At 33.6% G+C, this 27,740-nt stretch overlaps 1 protein-coding gene across 1 annotated transcript in view; it reads left to right on the forward strand.

The window, feature by feature from the left end:
* CEP128 (centrosomal protein 128kDa) overlaps nucleotides 1-27,740 on the forward strand; it is a 98,750-nt gene that overhangs the window by 22,945 nt on the left and 48,065 nt on the right. The window contains exons 9-17 of the mRNA XM_010018522.1: nucleotides 1,283-1,357; nucleotides 2,619-2,739; nucleotides 4,748-4,908; nucleotides 8,343-8,693; nucleotides 10,245-10,895; nucleotides 15,092-15,256; nucleotides 16,729-16,902; nucleotides 17,818-17,877; nucleotides 19,594-19,786. Coding sequence (XP_010016824.1) covers nucleotides 1,283-1,357; nucleotides 2,619-2,739; nucleotides 4,748-4,908; nucleotides 8,343-8,693; nucleotides 10,245-10,895; nucleotides 15,092-15,256; nucleotides 16,729-16,902; nucleotides 17,818-17,877; nucleotides 19,594-19,786 — 1,951 coding nt within the window. The remainder of the gene's footprint in view (nucleotides 1-1,282; nucleotides 1,358-2,618; nucleotides 2,740-4,747; nucleotides 4,909-8,342; nucleotides 8,694-10,244; nucleotides 10,896-15,091; nucleotides 15,257-16,728; nucleotides 16,903-17,817; nucleotides 17,878-19,593; nucleotides 19,787-27,740) is intronic.

The following is a 27,740-nucleotide window of genomic DNA, read 5'->3' on the forward strand; positions in this document are numbered from 1 at the left end:
CATCCTGCCAGGCAGGCAAGTTTATAATTTGGGGATTATCCTTGATTTCTTTCTCTGATTCGTCTCTGGATTTATACATAGTCTGCTGTTGCTTATTTGCAGCAGCTCAAAGATACATCTTTTCTTTATCTCTACAACTAATGCATACTAGTTATTCTGCATCATTGTTATTATTAATTATTCTTACTGAGCTATCTGTTGCCATATTGCTCCCTTCCTGTTCATAGAAAATAAGATTTCTTATATTTCTGTTCTGGCAGGATGCTAGGGTGATATTATGCTTTTCCTGTCTTTTTTCCTCTTAGACAGAGTTTAGCCTTTTTGTCCATGCTTTCAAAGTTATACCCCTTTATGCTAACCATCTATGTAATGTTTTATTTTATTCTCTCCATTCCGTTAATGCTAGTCCTGTTTACTTTGCCTGTTTGCCAGCATCTCAACATCCTTTTGAGATTGTTATCTCTGCAATAACAATTTCTGATGTTAAAAACTATATTTATTTCCATCTGGATCTTTGTGATCTTTGAACTATTTATGGGAGAAGTAAGAAATTTTTTTGTAGCTTTTTTTTCTGTTGGTTTTTATTTATTTTTTGTTTGTTTTTCTAAATGGTCATCAGTTTGACTATTTCTGATGTAAATATTTTAGAATTCTCTTAATATTATATTTTTAGGAAAAATTCTAATCGTATGAAATTCTGGCACTTCAGTTTTTTATTCTTGTTTTCTGAATAATTCAAATACACCTTGCACAACACAGAAAAACCACAGAATTTACCAATTGCCAGTTCTACCAATGCATGTTATCTTTAACAATTTTATGAATGAACTCTGTTACAGAGGTGGCTTAAAGTCTTACGTCATTGGTAATTTTGATTTGAGTTCGAAAGTATGTTTCAAATCCAGGGACAATGGTTTTGAAGCTTTTTCTTGAAGTTTATCTTGCTTTCTTTTACTTTTAACCCAGTAAAAGTTTGCTTTTATTCTTTTTTGTTTTGGATTATTTATACCATTTTGTATCTTCATATGACGTAGAATATGGTACAAAATTTATAGACTGTGAGTTAAATTCTCTTTATATAATTTAGATAAATATAGCAGGAATTTAGTATAAATGAAAGCTTACTTTAAGATTCTGGACAAATAAGTATGTTGTGTAATGTATACCTTGGTTTAGATAGATGCTTATATTGATTAATTTTTGCCAGAATTAAATAGTTAAAATACACTTTTGTACTATGACGTGTACATTGCTTTTCTTTCTTCATCTTCTGTAATGAAAGCTTGAACAGAAATTGGAGCAGTCACAGAAAAAGCTGAATGAATCAGAAGGCAGAAGAGAAGCTCTTTTGCTTCAGGTAACTGCTCTGGTGTGGTGAAAATCCTACAGTTTTCATATTAGACTGTGTATGAGTCTTTTGATTAATCTTCCTATCTCATTCTGATAACGTTGTTTTGGAAGGGTAAGAAAGAGATACATAAAGACAGGTTTAAAGGTCTAAAAAAAACGTGGTCTGAGCTCTTGGTATGCTTTTTCTGCTTTCCAAACATTTGTGTATATGCTTGTATATAATAATTGTAGTAGTGGTAGTACTTGTGGTACTTTTTAAGCACATAATCAATAATATTACAAATAATAATAGTTATTTGTAGCTTCCCCTCATAGTATGCTTTACTATGTACAAACTTCTGTATAACTGATTACTGTTACACAAAGTGTGAGCTGTAAATGATGAACTTGGATAAACCAGTGACCTAGAGATATTTGCTGTATTGTATGCTAAAATGTGATAAAAATATTTAAAGAACAAACACCTGAAAAACTATCTAAACTGTGCTCTAAACAGTATCTGTTGATGTACACATGATTAAATCTAGAAGTTGCAGGAACCTGGATTATAGCTTCAAAAAACTCTCCTTTGTCCTAAACATTTCTAATCCTTCTTTCAGAGATGCTGGGGAAAAATTTGAAATAAATAGGGAAAGGGCAATTGGCATACTTACCTGTTAATGTTAGTTGTTTAACTTGTGTATCTAGCAGAATTTTTAGTAGATTCTATTACTGTTTTGAACTCAACTCACTGTGCTTTATCACATATGGGTAATATGAGTTAGAATTATTTTCCTACAAGACAATTTTAGCATGTCCTATTTTATTTTCCTGTGCACAATGTCATCTTGAAGTGCTAGACTGTATATGATAAAAAGGAAAAATGTAAAAAGCCCCTGTGTTTCTTAAGCATAAGTACATTGTATTTTTAATGAGCAGAATTTACATAAATTGTATCGCTTATTAAATTTGTACAGATATTTTCACTACCACTGTAAAAAGATAATTACAACATATAAAATGATAGCATTTTGTTTGGTCTAGAGAAATTAATGCTCTGCTGGGGTCAACGTAACAAAATGTTTCTTTTAATTTTGAATAATTGTTTTGTGGCCTATAATTAGGAAGTAGTATGTCATTTTGTTTACCATCTTTAGTACTCTTGAGATTTATTTAAATACTGCTTGTGTATAGTCTTTTTTGGTTTCTTTTTTGTAATGTTTAATAGAAGTACACTATTTACACTTTCATTCTGTTTTAATTAAGCATTTGGCACTTGTACATTTTAGATAGAGGATCTTCGTTCTCAACTTTTGAGAGCAGAAGAAGACCGTGTGGAGTTACGACATCAAATTTCGCACCGCCAGAGCTACCAGGATGTACAAGATAATGACAGAAGGATCAGAACAGGTTCAACTCTCATATTTTGTACTAGAGGCCTGCAAATTTATTAGTTAGCCTGGACATTAATTTTGTTTTGAGTTTCAGTCTAATTCTTCTACTGTTTCGACAAAACCAGCCATATAAGTCCCCAGCTTTAAGTTAATAAGTACTGACATCTGAAAACTAACAAAGAAATAGCAATGTGAGTTAAAATTTAGAATAAAATACTATGATTTGCATGGTTAAAACAAATGAAGATTATTAAACGCAGTTTCAGCAAAATAGATGGTGTTTTTACCAAAGAAAAACATGAAATATTTTTAATAATTTTTCTGAAATCTTACATTTCAGTCCATTTGCAGTTCAAATTCTTCAATTTTGAAAATCAGAGCAAACGTAATTTACATAGCTGGTTAGTAAGACTGATGAACTTCTGGTAAAATTTCTAAGGGCTAACAACTTGTTCCAGAGAGATTAAAAACATTTTCCAGTATGATGGAGTCAGGGCTACTGTTCGCAGTAAGTTAGAATTTCAGAGATGGAACAATGATATTTAGAATACTTTAAACAATTCCAAAGGCAATTAATTGCGTATTAAGTTACCATTTTAGCAAGGTCTTTGCTACGTTGTTAGTTTTCTATCTGTATTTAAACTTTCCAAGGATTATCAAAAGGGCATTAGAGGAAGAATTTATCTTTCTCTTTATTAGCATAAAAATGTATTAGTCAAGATAGTAAAGGAATAGTGACTCCAAGTCCAGTGTCTCTGTGAATGTTTAATTGATTTGGTTAATGACTTATTTTTATATTGTCATACTTAAGGTATTTAATTATTTTTAAAATAGATTATTAAAAATAGGTTATCAAAATAGATGTCTGACTCCCTGTTTTACAAATCCCATATAGAGCACTTGGAAATGGCTAGATTTTGTACATGTTCATTTTAATAGTTTTTCTGCAGTCATTTTAAAGTATCTACAAGGATGCTGTAGAGTGACTCTTCATCAGGGACTGTAGTGACAGGATAAGGGGTAATGGGTTTAAACTGAAAGAGAGGAAGTTCAGGTTACATATGAGGAAGAAGGTCTTTACTGTGACTGTGGTGAGGCACTGAAACAGGTTGCCCAAAGAAGTGTTAAATGCCCCATCCCTGGCAGTGTTCAAGGCCAGGTTGGACAGAGCATTGGGTGGCATGATCTAGTGTGAGTTGTCCCTGCCCATGGCAGGAGGGTTGGAAAATGATGAACTTAAGGTCCTTTCCAACCCAAACTGCTGTATGAGTCTATGTTTCTATCTGCTTGAAAGTGGATTTATTTGAAACAATATACATTTCATGTTAATGAAAGCGTATTTTAGTTTTTCCATTTGTATTATAATTATAAATCAAAACTGTTGTAAAAATATAAAGAAAGCAAGAGCAATGTAATGGAGCTATTTAGTTATATACATATATCTATATGATTTACACAATTGCTTTTCTTCTCACTGTGTTATTTCTGTTTCTTCAAAGATGCATGGGAAGAATACAAATGGAGATTTTCTTTGCCTCCAGTAGTTGTTTATGACTACAGACCTTTGAAATTCTGCTTGGGGAAATTTATAGCTTACTTTCACCAAGAACTCCTATTGTAGGATTCAGACATAAAATTCACAAGTAGTGTGATTTCCAAAGCAGGAGGTATTACTCTAGTGGGATAAAATCTTGGCCTTGGAGTTTGTGGCCAAGTTTCATTTACACCATTGTTTCTTTCATCTGATTCTATTTTATTGGGGTATTTCGTTTTGTTTTAATAAAAAAAAAAGAAAAGGGGGAGGACCCCTATAAAATGACTGATAAATGGGAAATACTGTCTCACTCAGTAAAATGATATGATACAAATATAGCCATTTTTCACAGCTACTTTGTTCAAAATCAGTAGCTGTGGAATAGTCTCAAGTAAAGAAGAAAACCGACGAAAGAGAAATGAGAAAAAAATAATTTACCACAAGTCATTGTTTCTACTGGGTTTATTGTTCTGGTGTCACTGTTTTATAGTAGCTGAAAGATATGAGAGAGAGAAGCAGGAACTGGAGAAACATATTTTGGATCTTAAAGCAAAGTTGAGTCATAATGCTGTAATGTCAGAGGTAGAAGAACTAAAGAGATGCATAGAGCGTAAGGACAAGGAGAAAGCACAGCTTGTAATGCACATACAGGTGAGTTGTTTTTTCTGTTTGTTTTTGGTTTGGTTTTTTTTCCTTGTTTTTTTTTGTTTGTTTTGGTTTTTTTTAATGATTTCCCATATGTTTAAGGTAGGTGATATGCCATATTAGGGAATAACCTTTAAAATTCAGAGTAACTGCCATGTTCTTCTTGGATTATTCTATAAATAACTTTGAAAATTGATTGGCATTTGTAGAAGTTTTTCTCTCCAATCTTGTAAATAAACCAAAGAAGGTATTTGCTGTTGCCCATGAATTCATGGTTTGGATTGCTTCTCTTTCCCATGTGCAAAGAAAAGGTGATTTGATTTTATCAGCAGTTACCATTAATAGTGGTTTCTGGAATTAGTTTTATAAGTTAGTATTTACTTCCTCATTCCCCATGCATCATGCTCTGGAACTAAGTTTTAACTTACTGGGATACTTAACTTAAACGAACTGGGATACCTTGTTCTATGAGCTAGTAAGTAGAGTGACAAAAATAGGTCATAACTCCTCTTTTTTAGCAATCAGAGGCAACATAATAATGATTACATTAATAAGTATTAGTATTCTTATTTATGGTAAACAAATACCTGTTTAAAGTGATTCTCTGTGAAAAGAGTAACAGCAGTCTCTATCAGTGGAATTTTAGTTAGAAGACTTTTGTCTTGAAGACAAAATGAAACATAAGGAGGTAGTTACCTTCTTATTTAATACAGTAGACTTCTGTGCTTTTTGTTTAGATTTGTCATTGGCAGCAAGATCCCTGAAAAGTAACCATTTTCTACTGTCTTTCAGTACTGTAAGGAGAAATTAGGATATTTTCAAAACCCTATGTGGGATTTTAGTAGTCAAGTATTTAACATTTGTTATACTTGTATTGGGGCATTCAGTAAGCCAGGGGGGTCTGTATTTTGTGTTTCTTTTTCTAATGAAGGTACTTTTCATTGGAATGGTATTGTATCATTTGGGAAATTCAAAAGTAGGATTTTTTTTTTTGTCTTTTCATAGATTTACAGGAACATACTATGCAATCTGTATCTGCTCTTTTCCCTTGTCAACTTCTGTGCCGATTTAAATTGAAATAATGCATCAAATTATGTTTGGAAAAAACTGAAGTCTCAAAATAAGTTCCTACGTGCTTTATGAAGTTGGTTCATAGAACAGGTTTAAAAAGACCTACAGTGCTTCTATAGAGGATAGAGCAAGCAGAACTCATTTCCTGATGCCCATCAGCATTTGTGTTCTAGCTGGCCAATGCAACTCCAGTCTATTCTGAAACATCATAGTTTTTTAGTTTTGTGGCACCTGAGAAATTCCAGTTACTTTGGTGGCAGGAGATAATTGGATAAAACCTTTTCTTAAAACTTCTACTTGTAGAACATACTTTCTTGAGGATCAGAATGACATTCTGATACTTATTTCCTGCTCTGTGAAATACTGATGGAAGACTGCTCAGTTGGGGTTATTGCTATTGCTCTGAGTTTGAGATCTTTGACTTCCTTGATTATCTCAACAGAAAATACTTTGTACTTCTTATCTGCTTCCCACTGCCATTCTCCTACAGAGGAAGTAACAGGAAAATAGCTAGTGTGTTTTTGTTTTTTGATGAGACATCAAGGAATGCAAGGATGTGAATTTCTAAACTTACGTATTAACAAAGCATTTTGTCAAGCCTGTTCTAACAGCTGCTCCTATCAGATAGCCTGATTCCCAGTTGGAAGTGACCACTCATGTTTGACTTCAGTGTAATTTATCTTTAGTTAGTGGGAAGTAACTTCACTTGCCTCTGGTGTACATGTGATATTAGAAATTTCCTTTGATTTATTTAAATGTCATTGTTCAACATTTTGAGTTGTGTGGTATATTTAGTCCATGACAGTTGCCATAAACTCACAATATGATGTAAAATGGAAAGGATGAAAACGATTATAATCACATTCTTAAACTCATGTTTAGAAGTGAGTTCAATCTTAAATTATATTTTAAATTTAATAGAGAAAATTCTTATTTCACTTGCTGTAGCACCTGAGGATGCTTCTGTAAGATCTTGCAAATGTATACAACTATCTTAAATGTATTTTTCTGCATGGAGCTGTATAGATACGGAGCTGTTAGGCCGATTATTATGACCTGACTGTTAGGGTAAGAAATAAATGAAGTACACAAATTGTAAGATGCTATACCCTAGTGTCTCCATAAGCATTTTTAGGCTCTTATACTTGTGAAATTGTTTGATTTACTAATCACTTCTCATTCTAATTAGGTCAAAGTAGTCTTACAATATTGTCCACTAGAGTGTAACAGCAGACAGTCATTTTATTAAAATGCTTCAAATTTTCTGATGGAAAGTTATTGATTTGCTTATTTAAGATTAGAATTCTTCAGTAATATGTCTTTCAGTCTTATGAAGATTGGTTAAGAACTTATCCCCATTAAAACTAATTTTATGGCTTTTCATCTTCTAATGATGAAAATGTTAGCCAATTTATTCATTATGTGATTCAAGATATCTGAAAATCAATAATTAACACTTTTCTGAATGTAAAGATATATTCTTACAAAATAAGGGAAATCAATACCTTTGTAGACCAGCCTAGTTGAAGGCTAGATGCTTATTACAGGGGCATTGAGCTAGATGACTTCTGAAGGTCCCTTCCAACCCAAACTATTCTACGATCAATGAAAATACTGAGTGGTATGAAAACAGTATAAATAGGCCAAAAATACGGAATACTAATGTGAATTCTGTGTGATGATCATAATAAAATTCAGTTTTGTGAGTGAAGCCTCAGTAACTGGTTTCTGAATATGCTCTTGCAGAAGGTATATGGAGAATATTTTTCCTGACTTGCTTGTGAGACTGTCCTGGGAAATATCAGATTTGAGATGGGCAGCACTTGTTATTATTAACATCTGTGTCTTCAGTTTAATTCTATATTGAAAGGCCAACTAATGTTGACTCTAATATACTTGCTACATTTTCAAATGTCTTTGCACTTTGTTCTAGAAACATCTACCATCCATGGTGAATGTTGTTCTTTCCTTGCCAATTATCTGTTTCTTCTCATCTGTTTATACTCGTCTCTTCACATCTTACTATTTTCTTTAGTCCATATTTATGTAGTGTGTAATACATGAGAATCCTGGTCAATGATTCCTTCTCAAACTTAAAATATAAACTGTAACAAGAACAAGCAGATGAGGAACAAATACAGAAGGTATAAACGGGATAGAGTAATCATGTATTTTATATCTGTTGAAATTCTTGGTCATTGCAGAGGGGGAGATACTGTGGGCTTACAGCATTTTCCCTCGTAGCATCTTTTATGCTGTTCGTATTTTAGATAGAAACACTATTTAACATTGCTGTATGTTGTTTGATAAGGTTTCATACTATGTATCGTTAGAGTTGGAATTTTCATATTTTACTGTGATGATTCCAGGAGTTATCATCTGACCTGGAAAACAGGGAGAAGCAGCAGGAAAAAATGCTGGACCAGCTAAAGGAGATACAGAGTTGCTACAAGGCTTGTGAGGATGGCCGTAGACAGACTGAACTCCAGTCTGCCGAGCTAGCTCAGCAGGTAGAAGAAAGTACCAAGGAAGCTGAACGATACTTCACTGAATTCAAGCAATCAGAGGCACTCAGGCTGGAGGCTGAGAAAAAAAGAGAAGATCTGAAAGTGAGAGCACAGGAAACTATCCGCCAATGGAAGTTGAAATATAAGAAATTGGATCATGAGGTGGAAAAACAAAATGAAACTATCAACCAACTGATGGACAAGAACAGTCAGGTAAGATTGGCTGTGAGGGTTTTGTACCTTTTTTTTTTTTTTTTTAAGAAATGAAGGTAAGGAGTTATGCAAACTGTGGCTTACTTAAATCACTTCCCACCTTAAATTCTGGACCAAATTTTCTGATGAGCTACAAAACAGCTAATAGGTGGCAGTATTTTTTCAATATTAAGGAGTTCCACATTTGCTTCTTTATCCAGTATGTATTCTAGTCTCTCCACTTAATCAAAGCTTTCTTCTTGCAAAGAAAAAAGTTTCTTTATGAATGTTGCTTTTACTTTATCTATCTTTTCAGTTAACACTTGGTGTAACTTAGCTTATTTGTAGTTAATTTTTAAGGAAATAATGTGATGTTATTTTTTTGGAAAAGAAATATTCACATTAAGTAATAACCCATGTTCAAGTTATGCATTGTCTCATTCAGAGAACAGTGGTCACATCTTGGAAAGCAGGTGTTTACTTTCACCATGTGTGTCAGATTGCTAGCAGACTGTAACGCTATGTACTACTAGTGTATTTTTAATTTTCTATATTTTAAGACACAATGGGATTAATGAGATGTGTACTGTTTGTGGAATTAGTGGAAATAGTAAAATTCAGTATAAAATTTATTTAAGCTGGTTCAAAGAATCCAGTAGTTTGTGATATATCAGGAAATCCAGTGTTGTGCTTTTTATGTTTTTTTCCTGTAGTAGAAGTTGTGTGTGACTTATGATAGTGGTACCATAAATTCATTCTTATTTTAAACAATGTTAAAAAAATTGAAATATAACTTGAGATAAGTAAGAATCCAGAATGGTGTGTGTAACATGAGTTTAATGAAATACGGTATTTAGTAACACACATGTATTTGCAGTGCAGTTTTCTCCCTATAATTTAGCACATTTTCAAGGATTTTTTAAACTTGAAATACATCAATGCTGGGGAAGAAAACTCCAGCCCCTAGGCCCCTTAGGAAAACAGTGGATTTTTTTATTAAATGTGGCTGATTTTTTAAGATGAAGTCTTCATTTCTCGGCTTTGTTGCATGAGTGAACCAGGCTTTTAACTGCTGTTCATTCATGTACTGTGTGCAGATAAAAAAAAAAAAAGTTAATATACTTCATAAGTAATATTTTAGAAAAATAAACAAAACAAGTCAGCCTGTAAAATGGACCTATAGGTAAGGTCTATGTGACCATTAGTCATCCCTCTATTTTTCTGCATTACTGTATTGCCTCATTTCCTCCATCTTGCTATTTGGAAGGACCAGCAAAGAAACACATATGAGTTTGCAAAGAGGGTGAGAAAAGCAGGGCACAAGTCAAAACTATCCCTGCTTGGGAGGGTAGATTCTGTAAGGACAAGTATATGTTTGAGGTCACAAATGTTCTTTGTCTAAAGAAACACTGAATACATTTGAACTGAGTTCAAAACAAGTAAAACTTACGTATTTTCACAGAACAAAATGTGCTAATTGTTCCTTAGACATTAGAATGTCTAAAGACATCCTTCCAGTAATTTTCTTTCATTAACTTAGGTTACACTGGGTTTCTTTTTCTTGTTTTCTAGGCCCTCAAAGAAAAGGATGACCTCAGAAGTCAACTTCTTTCTGCTATACACCAAATAGAAAACCTTCGGAAAGAGCTGAATGATGTGCTTACAAAGAGAGCCCACCAGGAAGAACTCCTCCACTGCAAAGAGGTAGAGCTGAATGAAATGAAGTCTCACCAGGTATCTCTTGAAGAAGAGATCAAAGAAGTTCAAGGTAGTGTAAATAAATTGGAGAATGAGTTGAAAAAGCAAGTCTTACTACAAAATCAAATACAAGCTGAAAAGGAACACTTGGAGACAGAACTTGCAACTAGTAACTTGATCCGTAAAAAAGACCAAGAAAGACTCTTAGAAGCGCAAGCAGATGTAACAAACCTAAGTTCTGTACGTGTGGAACTAACAAATAGAATAGCAGAAGAGGAGAAAGTCAGAAAGGAATTACATAAGAGCCTCTCAGATCTCCAGAAACAGCAGGCATCTAAGCATGAAGAGGTGACTTCAGCTAACAGGCAGCTGAAGATGGAAAGAGAAGTTCACCAACAGGAGTTGGCAGATCTTCAATCAGAATTACAAAATGCTAAAATCAAACATGAACGAAACATTCAAGAGCTCACTAAACTCCTTAAACAAGAAAAGGGTGACGCAGAGGCTCAGATTAGAATGCTAAAGGTACTTCATTCTGAAAAGTTCTGTTGTCAGGCTTCCCCTCTCCCGCTATTGAGTGATGAAGATAATAAAACATGGGCTTTAAAACATTTAATACACGTTTTATTGCAGGTCATTGTAAAGGTTTAAAGTGCAGGGTAAAAAATGTAACAGTAACAGTTTAGGTCAAAAGCTTTTTTTACTCCTAAAGTAGTGAAATAGGTATGTATTTGATCAGAACAGGAGGAGATATATGAGGCTGTAGTTTCTCCAGTTGTTACTTTTACAATTAATGTTATGGCTCTATTAAAGAACTTGCATATTTCAGGAATGATGCGTTTTTGTAAATGTTTAAAATGACTATTTCTGCATCATGCAATTTGTCTGGAAACACTTTCAAAATGCCAAGTGATAATGTATGTGTAAACGTGTTAATTTTGAAAGTTCTCTCTGTTTCAAGGAGTTTTTAGAATTTCTAATTTCTGTACGATTTCTCAGAAAAGTGACTATGTTCAAGTAGTAAATGATGAAATATAGCATTTTATTCAGGAAGACACAAGTTAATGTCTTCAGTTTACATCAACTGCTCCTTATTCAAGGCTATTGCATTGTAAAGAAGTAAGAATGGCTTTAAGTGGTAGAATACAATTGAAAAGTTAAGCTGAAGTGGTCTAAATGCACAATTAACCATCAACAGTTGAATAAGCTATACATTGCAGTTCTATTGAAGCAATCATTATTACATGGTTAAATATATATGCAAAATTATTATTAGGACATACAAAATACTAATTTGTATGTTTATATTAATGGAGGCAGCAGTTTTCCAGATATGCTGTAAATTACTGACATATTTTGAGTGTACTTTTGAAGCACTATAAATACACTTTCCATCTTGGTCTCATCAAATTAAAAATTTGCTCATGTCAAAATTCTACCAATTTAACCATAAAAAGCTACAAAGTCCTTAATCAAAGCTTAAGTGATTTATGATTTACTTCATTGTAAGTAATTTAAACATGTTTATTTCCCTTCCCACAAATATGTGGCTAGTTAAAAATGCATATCTTCCTCTTTTATGCAGTTATGAATTGGTTTTACTTAGAAAAGTATGGTTAATTATTTAATATATCATTTATGATAGTAACTGACAATAATTCTTAAGACCTTGCTAACACACAAAGTATCTAATGAAGATAGCAATAAAAATCTGGAAGGTTATTAATGGAAGGATCATTAAAATCAAAATATTTTGACAGCACTGCTTAACACTTGGAACTTAATTTGTACTGTGTCTTGTGTTATTTAAGTGATCTCTCAAAATACTTGTTTTTCCTTTGACAATGATATAGAAATTAAGACTGTACATTTAATATCAAGGGAAGAGATGAAAAGTGTATTCTGTGTGGTAGTCATCAAATAATGAAGTGATCCTACTGTATGTTCCTTTTCTACTGAAAGGTCAATCTTGTGGTAAGGTCCTTGATATTGGTTCTGATTGTTGTATCTGAACAGAATATTTAAAAAATTAACCACTTAATTTCATTTCCAGTGCCATGAATTCCCAGAATCCTTAATCTACACACCATTTCTTTACAGCATTGTGTCTCTGAAACACAGAACAGAGGGGTTGAGGGAGATGACGTTTGTAAGATAATAGGGTGGGCTGCTTTTTTTAGAAGTACATAGAATGATAATGACAGTGTTCTCTTGCTTCAGATATTGTATGTGCAATAAAACAGATAATCATGTCCATCTGTAGGAAGACCTGATGAGAACATGTCACCGTACAGGTGATTTGTCTGAAGTCAGGCTTCAGACTTTTTGTCTGAAGCCATCATTACATTGCAATTGGGTTTTCACTTTTATGGATAGAGTTTTCTTCCAAATGACAGTAAAACTTAGCATGCATTTTATTTAATTTGAATATCTAAATATTAAATATTAAATTTAAATATTAAATAATATAAATATTTAAATATTGTGGGTTTAGGGTGGAGTTTAGGAAAATCCAGCAGAAGAGTTGTTACGGGGTTTTTTTGTGGGTTTTTTTTTGTGGTTTGGTTTTTTTTTTTACCAATTCTGATTTTTTTTTCCAGGTTGTTTTCTGTGCCCAGTAACTAATTGTCTCTTACTGTTACAGTAGTAATCTTGACCTTATTAATGTCTCAGCCTTGTCCAACCTTTGTAACTGCTTTTGGGAAAGAATATACATAACCCTGTCCAGAGGTTATTAAAGTCTTAAAAATAAAGGTCAGTTAGGAGAGATGTGGGGAGTAAAGGGAAATTTAACACATTTATTAAGACCCAAAGCCTTAAACTTCACTAGAGGAGGAAGTTTGAGTTACTTTCAGGAATCAAGGGGTGCAGAGCCCTGTGTTTACAGGACCAACTGCTGCCTAGGTTGTAAAAAGAAGTGAATTGATCCTTATTGTTCTTCCCTTTCTTGCCTCCTCTGCATGATACTTCTGCTTCTTGTCTGCCTTTTGTAATGCTGCACTGGATTGAAAAATTATCAGGTAGTTAAGGATTTTTTTGGCTAATAGGGGAGGTACCATAAGAATATTGTATGTTGCAGTAGAACTGGAAAAGAACATAGAATTTTATACTAATATGTCAGTCTTGAGAAGGCTCTTACTGTCTCAGTACTGAGATTCTAGTGCTTAAGCTTTTAATTCCGTTTCTGCTAGAGCATTCTAATGGATTCCCAACCAATGTCTTTATGATGTCTTTTTTTATTACTTGAAATGTTAGATAATCTAGGCAAAGGAAATGAAGTGGTTTGCTTAGTGGTCCCCAATCAGCTATGTGTTTCGAAGCTCTGAATTTGTCCCCTAATTTTACTACATAACCTCATTTGCTTTAAAAACATCCTTATTCTCTTAGAATAGTGAAATACAATATGTCCTTGTGCCTGACAGCACTTTCAAATATTAATCTTTAATGTAAGATTATGTAGAGGTATGTATGTCTACATATAAAATTGTGTATGTATGTGTTTTTCTTTTCAAATTTTCTTCTATACATATACCAGGTGGGTATAGTTCTTTTTTTCCTGAAGATTATCAGATGTGGAATATGTGTTCAGTAAAGATCAATTAAATTATGATTACATCTGCTTGTCCATAGTGGAAATTAATAAAAATTACCTTTCTCCATTGTGTCTCAAAGCTAATATAAGTGAGGAATTTGGTTTTTGGATTGTCTCCATCTGCATAGACATTATAATACAATTAGCTTTAGTAGGAACTGAAAAGCTGATTTTGTAAGCATATTCACAGAAAATGTTTTAGGCATTGCAGACTTGTTTTTGTGTTCATAAGTCTTTGTGGACTTTAGCACTAAAGTTATTTCTCAGAATTGTCCTTCAGAGAAGTTTTTGTACTCTGTTCTCTGTAGTGTCTAAATTAACTCATATAACTTCTTTCCTTACCCTTCTTCCCCATAAAAGTTGTATTTATAGTGTAATTGGGAGAACAGAATTTCTGCTTTTCCTCAGGAAGGATTTCACTCTGCAGGCTAGGTTTTTTGTGTACCTATATCCCACAATTCATCTAATATGAAGCTGCTTTTGAGTAATATGTGTGTAATTTTCTTCTTTGTGGTTTTTTGTTTGTTTGTTTGGGTGATTTTTTTTTTCCCCATTTTCTAGAAATTCTTGAGAATTCCTCAAATCTGTCGGTTTTAGTGAGTTATCTTTTCCACTGGAAATCAATCCATCTAGTTAGAACTTTCAAGGCCCTTAAATGTTGTTACTCATTTTTCTCTGCAATGTTTCCATGAACAGCATGAAACCCAGAGAGTTCTAGAAATAAAAATACCAAATCTTTGCAATTTTTTCCTTGCAAATATAAATTTAGTATTAGGTTCTGAAATGAAATGGTAGTCTTTGACTTTATGATTCCAAATTATTTCAGTAATGGAAAAGTTGCATAAATACTGGGCTTCTTAAGGTGATGTAAACTGATGAGTGTAGCAGAGTTGAAATGCAGAATGAGACTTCTATTTACTGCTTTTGAAACACTGTATGGTTCTACAACTCTGTGGTACATGTTTGCCATGTTCAGATAAGTGATTGCACTTAATATAACTTAAATGTAAAAAATTAAATAGAACTATCCTTCCATAATATTGTTCATGGATTTGAAACTCTATGGTCTGAGGGTGTTTTAAACTAACCCATATGGTGACTTTGTAATCTATTTTCCCATTACCATCAGATGGAGCTTTTAGAAGAGAAGAATATAGTGAAAACTCAGTGTCAGCAACTAGAGAAGATAAAATTTGAGTGTGATAAATTGACAGAAGAATTAACCCAAAATGAAGAAGAAAATGTAAAACTCAGGCGGAAATGTGAATTTATAAAACAAGAACTGGAAGAAAAGGTAAACTTACCTAGTTTTAACCATGATTTATCTCTGTGCTGATAAATATCTAAAATAAATGATGAATTATAGAAACGGACGGTAAACTTAAAATACAAAAAATACACATGCATAGTAAGGAATATACAATCATACTGTAGTGCAGAGTTTCTGTATAAGTCAAAGGCGGCAAAAGTGCTTTGACTGAATCACGAATTATATCCCTACAAGGATTTGCTAATACTGTTTAGGTGTAGAAATGTAAGTCCTCTTACCTGCTGTATTTCTAATATAGGTAACTATAGTTTGTGATCCATTGCGTTACTACCCGTTTGATGCTGGTGCCAGTAGGAGAGCATTGGAGCAGGCTGCCCAGGGCAATGGTTGAATCACTATCCCTGGAGGTATTTAAGGGATGTGTAGGTGTGGTGCGTAGGCACATGGTTTAGTGGTAGACTTGGCAATGCTAGGTTAATGGTTGGACTCAATGATTTTAAACGTCTTTTTTAACCTAAATGATTATATGATTCCATATGTTTTCTGTTCCCAGAATTTGTATGTTATAAATTACCTAGCTCCACAGTGGTGTCTAATGAGAGCAGTATATGAAGATTTCTAATAAATAAAATTTAAACAGTTGCACCTTGTCATTGCAGAGGTCTATAATTAATAATGTTTCAAAATTATTATTATTGCTTTGCTCACCTTTCTCAGCACACTTGCACATACTGAAATGTACCTGCTAAAGTGTTTAGCCTTTGCTACATTACAACGTCCTGATTTCAGCAGTAGACAGGTGTGAAGCAATTTAATTTCTTAAAGACAGTTTTGTTATATTAATTACAATGCATAATTCAATATATAGTTTAACAAAACTGCTTCTGGGTTCAGTTTTACTCAGATGGTGGGGTCAGTTTTACTCAGATGGTGCTTCAATCGTAGATATGAAGTAGGAGAATATGAATTTTTAAAAGATATGTGACATGTTTAATGATCTTTCTTACATTGGATGATAACATAAAATGCTTTCTGCAGTGCCAGTCACCGTCCTTTGAGATATTATATGAATACTTCTCCTTTGAGAACACACTGACTGCCTGTGCAATTTTTCCTCAGGGATTTCTCTTTAATGACAGAGATTAAATGCCTGTAACTGGTTTAGGGCAAAAGATAATAAAGGGAGTATTTGTTTTAGGCTCTCTTTCCAAGTGTGAAAAATATATTTATAATAGAATGCCTGGGTTTGACTCTGAAAATAGGCTTTATGATTGTTGGGTTTGCATTTGGTAACAGTTTCTTCATAACTGATTTGTGGGAGAATAAGGAGGATCAAGAGAGGAACTTATGGCTACTATTAGAAGGTATTATTTTCCATAGTAAGGAACTGAACTTGGTGCATGAGTGAGTTTAGTGTGATTACCACATTTTGCTAATGATGTGTTATAATATAAATGGAATAATTTATTTGTATTTTGTTTTCTCTTTCACTCCAGGATAAACAGATCAGCAATGAAGATCATTTGAGGAGGATGGATGAGGCTAGACTGCAGTTTAAGGATCAGCTGCGACACTTAGAAATGGAACAGGAATCTATTCTTACCATGATAGGAAGTGAAATTGATGTTGCTTGTGAAATTTTTTCTCGGGACTCCATGGAGAAATTAAAAGTAATTCTAAGTTTTAAGTATTCTGCAGGTTTTCTTAATGAATGTTTGTAGCTGAGTTTGTATGTGGTGTTGTCACCTATCACTTAACTGGTGAATGCAGAATGCAGAAAGACCTATCACATTTTCTTATTATTTGAAGTGTTAATGAAGGATTCCAGCACAAATTTATTTTCTTTTTATCCACATGGTGAAGATCACAATTTTCTTTTTATGCGCATCAAATATTCAAAACAAGTGATTTGTCTTTTTCATAAAAGCACTAAGAACATCGTCATGAAGCATAATTAAAGATGTGGGGGATTGTCATTTTTTACTTTTTGATAAGAAATTTGTGTGGCACATAGCATTTCTGTAGATATACTGATAACAGTTGATGACTAAGGACAGTTGGTTTTGCTGCTTCTGGTTTATATGCAGCCACTGTTGTTCTGCAGAATGGAGGAAAAAGAACAGTTGAATGACTTTGAAGTTGCCCTTAATAGTAATTTTTAAGTAGAGTCTGATTATATTACTTGGAAATACTATTATATTCTCAAAAAAGGACATACAGTTTCAAACTGAGAATCTACATCTTGATTCAGAGATATATTCTGGGGATGTTTGAAATGCATCATTGCATCAGTGATTCTTAGAAGAAATCTATACAGATTCAGAATACAACTTACTATCGTTGCAATTTAGTTAAGTTATACATTAAAGAAAATGTATATCAGTGAGTTTAGATAATTTGCTTTCCAGTGTGACTAATTTATGGTTAAATAGTTAAATTAATCCATTTACAGATATAATTTCCAAGCTGGATTTTTAGCAAAGAACACTTTTTGATGAAGTTCCAATAGTGGGAAAGGCTTATTCTCTTTTCTGTGTCCAATTCCCCTTTTCATGCCTGTTTCTTCCTCCCCTATGATTCCATAGGCAGTATCACTTACACCAACGGTGCTGAATGATCCTCATCGCTGGTTAGCAGAAACAAAGGTAATAGTCAGATCTCCTGAAATTTTACTGAGTAAGCTAATATTCAGCATTTATAATCACTCAATTGAAAGCGTAAGTGAAAAGGCACTTAAAGGGGAAAGGGAAAAATACAAAAGCATTCCTTTGGCAATAATTCCGATATTCCTAAGACTTTTATTTCACCTGTTGGAATAATTTTCTAAATTTTGCTATCAACAAGGTGTCTCTAGCAAAATAAATAGCAATGCTGTTTTTACAAAAAAAGGTGTTGAAGTAACTGCAATGATAGCTTTTAGATCTGGTTCAACTATTTTGAGGCAAGAAAAACATGAGAACCTACTCAGTAAGCTAAGTTTCTCTTAAAGGGCTATGAAAAGGCAAGAAATTATTCTGAGTAAGGCTGGTTTTTATTAAATCTAAAAGATAGTAGATTGGATTTTTAGAAAATGACCTATTTTCTTTCCCCCTTTGAAGCTTTTGAATCGTATAATGTGGATGCACACATGCTTGAAAACTTCGTCAGTGATGACTGATAACTTACAACCCTTGCCATTCATTTTGCAGCTTTCCTCCTATTCCCCCAACTCACCCACATAAATACATTTCTTATCCAGTTATCTTTATAAAAGGAATAAGTTTCTCATGATCAGAACGAAGATCATGACAAACTGTAGAAGACATGCTTCTTATAAAAAGGTCAAAGCCACAGAAGGATTGCCTAAGCAAAAATTGTTACTGTTTACATGTAAGATAACTTAAGGTTTTTGATGATGTGTGGTCTGTGTAAGACTTGTAGACCAAGAAAGACTGCCTCTATAGATAGCAGAGATAAGACGATCAAAAGAGAAATGTTATACAGGAAGTTTTTTCTTCATTTAATTGACACTGTCGTATTATTAAAAACATCTTTTGAAGAGCGCCTAATCATTTACATACATTTCTCACCTAGGTTTGTTCCTTTAGCTACTAGAGTGAAGTTTAAAATAAATGAATGTCTAGTTAAATACCTGCTGCTCTTTTTTTGTTTTTCTTAATTGGCGGCATGAAACTATTCTCTTTTTCACTTCAAGATTTACCATATTGACCATGACATATCTTATCTGAGCTCTTTTTTCATTTTCCTCTGCATGAACCTTAGATATTAACTTCTACTGACCAGAAAGGGTTAGCGTAACTTTTTTTAAGATCAATAAATGCTTTAAATTCTGTCAACATACAGTAGAAAGATATTCTGAAAGGAAGAAATATCTCTTGATGTTTAGGTATATACTAATTCAATATGATTTTCCATACATACGCTAGCAAATTCATGCTCCTGATAAAAACAAGCAAACAACAACAGCAAAAAAAACCACAAACCAGCCAACCAAAAAAACCCCAACAAAACCAAAACAAAAAACCCCACCCAAACGAAAACCTCAAATGAAAAAAAACCCAAAAAACAAAACCCAAAACCAACCAGCCAAATGAAAAAAAAAGCAACCCCACCAAACCCCCGAAATCTATGTATTGCTTCTTCAAATACAGCTATCAGCCAAAATATAGCTCTTTTGAGACTCTGAAGGTCAGTATATATCCTCTTAATGTATCTGAATGGCCCTTTTATTGTCACTATTTAGTAATAGGTACAAATGAGTAATCTGTGACTCCAAAGGTAGTTTGATCAGTTAACATTTGTCTTATTTTCATTAGAATTCTTTACTTTTTATTATCTTTTTTTTTTTTTTTTAAATGTAGACTAAACTTCAGTGGCTGTGTGAGGAGGTAAAGGAAAGAGAAAGTAAGGAAAAAAAGCTGCGATGCTACTTACGGCAGAGCCGAGAACAGCTCAAGCACTTTACACAGGTGAAGGAGGCTGAACATCAGTCTCTTTTTAAACAGATAAAAAAGCAAGAAAAACTTTTGGAAGAAGTTCACAGAGAAAAAAGAGGTATGTTACTGGTTCCGTTTCTGGTAAGAAAATGGAGAAAGAATTTTAAGATTCTACTAATTATAATACCCGTGTGGCACATTCAGATGTGTTTTATCAACTAGTTATTACAAACTCTAATTTGGTAATGTGCTAGTGATAACCAAGAAAACTAAGTTAGGTGTTTTGTTCTCCCTTGCTGACGGGAAGTGCGAATGTAATAAACTACGTTTCAACCCAGTACAATTCCTGAATAACGCATGAGTTTGCAAAGTGGGCAGTAGATACAGAAGTTATTTTTCAATTATGCCATCTGAGACATTCCATAACCCATGCAAAGAGGTTTGGTTCTAATTAAAATGAATGACATTCTATATGGAATACCGCGTAAGCATAGTTTTCTCCCTCTCCATGCTTGTCATGAAGGGGAAATACTAATTGGATTTTACTGAGCAGTGTTAAATGTTCTGATAGGGATGGACCTCACTGTTCCCAGCCAAAAGCCATTTTTTAGATTCAGATCAGGACTGTATAGTTTAATATTTTATATCCTATGAGGACAGGATGAGAGAGTTGGGGTTGTTCAGCCTGCGGAAGAGAAGGCTCAGGGGAGATGTTATTGCAGCCTTTTAATACTTAAAGGAGGCTTATAAGAAAAATGAGGTCAGCGTTTTAGTAGGGCCTGTAGTGATAGGTCATGACTTTAAACTAAAAGAGGGTAGGTACATACTGGATATAAGGAAGACTGTTTTTACAATGAGAGTGGTGAAATGCTGGAACAGGTTGCCTGGAAAGATGGAAGATTTCCCATCCTTGACAACATCAACGATCAGATTGGATGGGGCTGTGAGCAACCTTGTCTAATTGAAGATGTCCCTGCTCATTGCAGGAGCATTGGACTAGATGACCTTTAAAGGTCCCTTTCAACCCAAACGATTTTATAATTATATGATACTCCCATAATATTAGTAATTCATGATAACTTTCTGTCCCTAGGTATCATTGGCTAAAAGTGTAATGGTAGAATAAAAAGTGTAATATAGCCAGTGATGAGAATTCTTTCACCAAAGGAACTGAAGCCAGAAGTTTTCATGTAAAAAAGGAGGAAATGTCATGAGAGGCTAATTCTTGGCATTCAGGGTTGACATTATCTCAAGACCTGCAATGGATGTTTTGAGAATATTACTTGTCCAGTGCATGCATGCGTGTGTGCGCTTCCTCACACTCTCCCTTTAAGGTACTGTCCCAGCAGAAGAGCAAGTTTCTGAACGCATGAAGAAAATGTGAATAGCTGGGAATCTTACAGATAGAGCTAGAAGAATGTGCTCAAAGGAAAAAGAGATAAAGCTAATGCATGAAAATTGGTACAAGGTTCATGGATCAGAATTTCCATATTGAAATAAATTCTTTGGTTCCATATATTCTGTATAAATTTTTTTCAACAATCTAATGGAGCCTGAAGAAATGGAGGACTACATGGTGAGGAGATGGTATTTTGACACCTATAAATGGCTGATGCTAACCTGACTTATGAGCAGAATAAAGTACTTCTACAATAACTTTGCATGTGGGAGCACCTTGAGAACTATTAACATGCCTTATGAGTTGATACAGTCTATAAATAGGGCTGACTTGTCATCTGGTTTGCATCTTTTTGTGTAATGTGTTAGACTACTATGTGCATCCCTCACTGTGTCATGGAACGATCTTTCATTGTATTCTATTACCTCAGTTTCTAAAGGAAGATGTCACCTCTCAGGTTTTCTTTTCTTGTGTTCCTTTAAAAACTGTTCTGGCCTTTATTCAGGACTCAATACTGATAAGACAGGAGGTTTTTTGGTTTTTTTTGTCAGACAGAATATGTACTCTTTACTCTCTTTAGTCATTTTATTAGTAGTCTTTTTGTATGGAGTCTCAGACCAGATGAAAGTAAACTTTTACATAAATTTAATTACAGCTTCTGTTACCTGACTTATTCTGTGAAATATTATAACAAAATAATAGCAAAACCGCTGTCCTGGTTTTGGCTGGAATAGGGTTAGTTTTCTTCCTTATAGCAGGTACAGTGCTATGTTTTTGGGTTTTTTTAGATTTCGTCTGAGAATAATATTGATAAAGCACTGGTGTTCTAGTTGTTAGATAGTGCTTACCCTAAGTGAAGGACTTGTTTGTTTCCCATGCTTTGCTAGTGAGGAGGGGCAGAAGAAGCTGTGAGGGTGCATAGGCGGAACACCTGACCTGAACCAGCTAAAGGGATATTCCATATCATGTCGCGTCATGCTCAGTGTAGAAACTGGGGTGAATTGGCCAGGAGCCACTGATGGCTGCTGGGGCCAGGCTGGGCATCAGTGGTAAGCAATTGTATTGTGCATCACTTGTCTTTCTTGGGTTTTATTCCTGTCTTTTTATTATCTCCTTCCTTAATACATTCATTATTATAATATTATTATTATAATATTTTATTTCAATTATTAAACTGTTCTTAACCCACAGGTTTTACCTTTTTTCTGATTCTCCTCTCCCACTGCAGTGGGGAGTGTGTGTATGTGTGGCATAAGCAAGTGACTGTGTGGTACTTACTTGCCAGCTGGGGTTAAACCATGACAACAATAGCAATAACAAATAAAAACATTCCTGTAAATATTTTATAGAACAGGGCAGGTTATTTGCTTTACAAGAATAATAAGATCCTGTCCAGACTTTCTTCCTCCACTTACAAAGAACTTTGAAAGAGAGCATGCTTTGATCTTTCAAGCTTGAATGTTTCTGTTATTATTCTTCACTTGTTTAAAATGATAGCGCCAAGACCCTGATATAATATTAAGTAGTGTGTTAGTCTTAGATTTGAATAATTATCTGCTAAGATGATCTCCCTGAGGCCTTATTTGCCTTTTTAAATTTAAGTTCATAGGAAATAAAGCAAACCTTATTTAGTTGTTAATTCTGTGGTACCTGTTTTGTTTTATGCGTTGTGGAAAAATTCATAGCCTGCATTTATATTTCAAGGTATAGGCAAAGTTATCATGGAAAATTGTTAAACCGAAAAGAGTGGTAAAAATTACTATTATGCACCTAGCACAAAAAGTAGTATGTGATCTCATAGCTTCTATCTATAAGGCCCATTCCTTTGTTCCACATAAATATGCTGTTAGGCTTGTTACTTGAGATATTACAATTTCTGTAATTCTAAGTAAATTATATTCTCTTCTGTCTACTTCTAGAGGTGGATGCAGGTTAAAAGTAGGTAAGAAAAAGAAATTAACAGTTGCATAGCTATTAGTTTTCTATGTAACACAAACTAGTAAAAATGCTTTAAAATTCCACCAAATATAGGATGAGAAATAGAACTTAGAAGAAGTAATTTGTAAGCTGACAATGAAGGCTGGTGTTAGGTTTAGGATCTGGGTTCAGGATACATGCACATGCTGAGGATCCAGAGTCACATAGATATTACCACTGCTGTTGGTGGAATTACCAAAACATCCTTCTCGCTGTCTTCATTTTAAAAGTATTCATAAAAGATTAATATTTGATTTAAACAATTAATGGTAATGGAGTTTACTGTTTTATAGGGAAATAGGCATTCAGGAGTGTTTGTAGGTAACTATCAAGCATCTTATTGGTTCTTTACACCTCACCTTTTTTAATGATATAATTTGAAACCTGGTCATGTGAGATGGTGGGATGTTTTTTGGGGTGGTTGGTGTTTTGGGGGTTTTTTTTGGACACTACCATGAAAACAGTGTTTGTGGAGGGAAGCAGGTACTTCAGTTTACAATGGCAATTAATTATAGGCACAATTAAGAATGTATTTATATGTGCAAGTTTATGATTCACTTCATAACATTCTAATTTGATTAGATTCGATAGTCAGCAGGTTCTGTGGCTACAGATGAAGTTGTTATGATTTGGCCCAGAAACAGCGTGTTTATTTAGCATTAGCTGCCGTGGTGTCAGGCATTCCAGCAGTATGTCATCTACTCTTAATAGTATTCAAGACTTTAGAACAAACATCTACTGAATGAATAGAGACAGGGAAATAAAATGCAACTGAAATTTACCACAGCTAACCTATCCCAGCTTCCTGGTATTTCATTCATTTAGTAAGATATTGGTAGTTAACAAATAATTGTACATAATATACAGTATATGCTATATATAGTGTATATATATGTACACTATATATAAAATAACAGTGTGGCTGTTGTCTGTATAGCATTCAATGTGGGACGTACAGGAAATTATTAATGTAAGCATGATGATTAAATATGCAATCTGTAAATTGAGAGTTAGGAAGGTGCTACTCTGACAAAGGGGTAGTTATTGAAAGGGGTAGTTGGTATTGTTGCCTAGATGTTGGTCTGCAGACTCACTTTTCTTCCTGAGTAAGCTTGGTATGAAGCTCACTCCTGTGAGTTTTATTATCATCATTTACGATAATAAAACTTGGAACCTTAGATAATTTTGTGGCTTTGTTGGTACATAGAGGAAGTAGAATAGCCTTTGGATCATTTAATTTATTTACCTGTTGCCAAGGAAGGAAATTTTATGTTTTATTTAGTTTTACCACTCTTTATACCGATTTTGAACTTGAAGCCAGGTTCAGAAATTCATAATAATGTTGACAAACATCAAACAATGTTTTAAGATCTTTTTATTAATGCACTAAGAAATAGGCAGGTTAACTTGGTATTCAATAGCATTTTCTTGTGCAACTGAATTAAATGACACCACATATGACAGTGTATGCAAGAATAATGGATTTACAATCTATGTGTGAATTTAATTGGTTTGTTTCACAGTTATGTCAACATAGATTGTTCTTTTTAATTTGAAAACTATGGCCTTCATTACACAAAATCAGGTAAGCTGGTAGAAGGTAGAGAAATAATAGAATGCATGTCTGTTAATGTGAGTCCTGATTCTTGAAGTGATATATTTAAATGTTTAAAAGAGTTTCTATTAAAAAAAATTAAAAAAAAAAAAGTCGCAAGACAAAATACGGTTATTTACATTTCTTGGACTGTAGTACTCTTGCATACTGAATGAAAAGCCTAGGTTCAATTATGATGAAACTGGTAGAATGTAAGCATGTAAATAATTTAACGTATACATGACTTTGAAATGAAAATTGGAAAAGCTACTTCCTAAAAGAAAAAACACAGCAAATAGCATAAAAATGTTTTAAGCTAAAAGGAGAAAGCCATGTATCAAAATGATAGAAAATTTAAATAAAGGAGACAGAATGGTGGTTGGCTTTTGTTACTTAAACATAAAAACTGGAACTACTTACAGAATGCTGACAGTCAGTAACTAAATGACAGGCAAAACGTAGGTGCATGAATAAAGGAAACAAAGGCAGAATGGATTTACTCTAATTGATAAAATGACCCTACACTTCTTTTATAAACACCAAAGCATACTTGACAGTATTGCTTAATAAAATGGATTTTCAGTCAAATTTGGTGCAAATGGATGGAAATATTTTCTGCTGCATTTGGAATGATGCAGATTTTGGATGGGGCATTTTATCAGAAAATCTGATTCTGTAAATATCTATGGATGTGGTTGGCTGTCCCCACTACCACAAACCACTTGTCTGAGTACTTAAATATAGTCTAAAAGTGCTCTATTAATTTAAGTTTGCATAAAACATAAATTATAAAAACAAGATTGAGAAATTGTATTCTTGAGAATTTTATTTGTTGATTTCCTTTCAATGGATCTGATATTAAAGTTTATTCTTTTTTTTTTAGGAGGAGGTGGGGCAGAATAAAAATAGAGATTTATGGTAAACATGCCAAAAGTATATAGGATGAATATTTAAACTCTTTTATTGATGTCCATGTTTCAGGAAGTTTTATTAGCTTAAATACATATACCAAAACTCTTAACTACATAGGTTTTCGTTTTTTCCCTTCTTCCCCAAAGTGTTTTCAAATATCGAGGACATTGTAGGCTTTTGGATGCTCCTTACGAATTTCTGTGTAAGTGTTAACATTATCACAGTCTATATGGTATAATCCTGACAATCACAAATAAGCTCACATAAAGATTCATGACCGAGAGAATTGTGGAAGAAAATACAGAAATGTCATATAGAGTTTCAGGATTGCTTACAGAGAAGCAGGAGTTTCATAGTTCTCTGGTGATGCATCAAGACTGGCTGCAATTTTCTTTCTCTCTTGATAAGCATACCATCCTGAAGAGTGGAGAAATTCAGAAGTCTAGCAATATTTATAAATACCTAAGAACTGAAGAGGATGTGGGTTCTGATTTCACATTAGCTGATTTGTACTTTGATACGTTCACTTCTTAACAAGTTGTTTTCTAAGTAACAAGCTACTTATCTAGCATGCCACCCAATTGGATACTTCAGTAACAACTTAGATAAAAATAAATACTTCTTAGATATCTCCTTTTGAAGTGATTTTGATTTCATAATCAAATTTATTTTAATAGCATTCACAAAGTATTCAGTATTTTAACAAAGTGGGCAAAGGTCTGAGGAAATAAAGGTATAAAGCCCAGTTTACGTTTCCTTTGCGTTCTGGAATCACTGAGCATGCCAAGGTGTTCTTACAAATCTGTTTCAGAACTGTTTCAGATGACAAAGATACTACTATTATTACAAAGAAATGTTGGAAGATAGGAAAAATATTATCTTCCTGAGTTGCATCCAAGACCTGCCCCAAATTTCTTCTATTTACGCAATTTTATATGGTCTAGCCAGGTTGGGTAGTTTGAAAAGTTTACCATGTGAATCACTGAAAGTTTGTATTTGATCCTGGGAGCACCCAGTGGTCTTACACACTTAGACTTACTTTAGTTGCTGATTGGTTTTGTCGAAAGAAAGTATGAGCTCTGTCTCTTCATCAAGAGTAGAACATCAGCAATTTTTGAAAACAGCAAGATGCTTGATACAATTTTATTTTTATTTTTGACAAGGAAAAAATTTCCATTCATAACTAAGCCCTTTAAATCTTTTTACCATGCCTACCCCCACTAAATTTTGTAATCAAATGTTCTCTCATGCATAAACAATAGTAATTTTTTTTTTCTTTGCTGTTTATCTGAATTTTTATTTTCGAATCACAGGTTTTTAGAGTTTTATTTTGCCACCCTCAGCACAGAAGCATAGATTAAATTGCTTGAGAGCTGTTATCTTGGAATAGATCATGTTCATTTTAAAAATACATAACTAAGTGAACAGCATGGACTGTTGAGCTCACCTCCTAGCCTTATTTACCTGTGTGTGTTCCTTTCTTGATCTTTCTCTCTCTGTGAGATTTCATTATCTTTGGCTGTATTTTTCAGTGTGCCAGAGCATTTATAATCTTGAATTTTGTTCTGAAGACAGCTAATCCTGTATATAGTTCTGTTAGAATAGCTAATTAAAAGAAAAAGCAACATTAAGCTGTAGCAATCTTTTATTTGTTATAGATTAAATGCCTTTAAAATATTTCAGGGTTTTTTTTTTTCATAATTTTTTATTTGAAAGTGTTAAGTCTGTGTGGTAAGAGACATTAATAGATTTATTATTTACCTTCTATACAAAAGTATAGTGTTTCTGTTACATTTCTGTTGTGTTTCTGTTTCATACAGACAGGAAAAATAGGTCTTTCATGAAAATCTTTCCTGTAATATATTGACATGTATAGAGGCTAGACATGGTGTGGTATAGCAGTGAGTCATGGAGTTTGCACAATTCTTTTGTTTCAGGATAATGTACTGCTACTTCAGAGAAGACATGGGTAGTCGACAAAGAAATATTTAACAAAATAAGATGATCTATTTGGCGAGGCCACATCCAATTTTTTTTATTTTTTTTTAAAATAAAGCATTGTTGATAAGGCTATCATGATGTAAGAAGAGCAGGCATATTGCTCTGATAGACCAAAAATACAGATTTAATTTGTATCAAAGGTATAATATTTTGCAAACATTGTTTTACCTAAAGTCCCAGGCGATGCAA

The sequence above is a fragment of the Nestor notabilis genome, unplaced genomic scaffold, assembly GCF_000696875.1.
Source record: "Nestor notabilis isolate BGI_N333 unplaced genomic scaffold, ASM69687v1 scaffold4107, whole genome shotgun sequence".
Taxonomy (NCBI): domain Eukaryota; kingdom Metazoa; phylum Chordata; class Aves; order Psittaciformes; family Psittacidae; genus Nestor; species Nestor notabilis.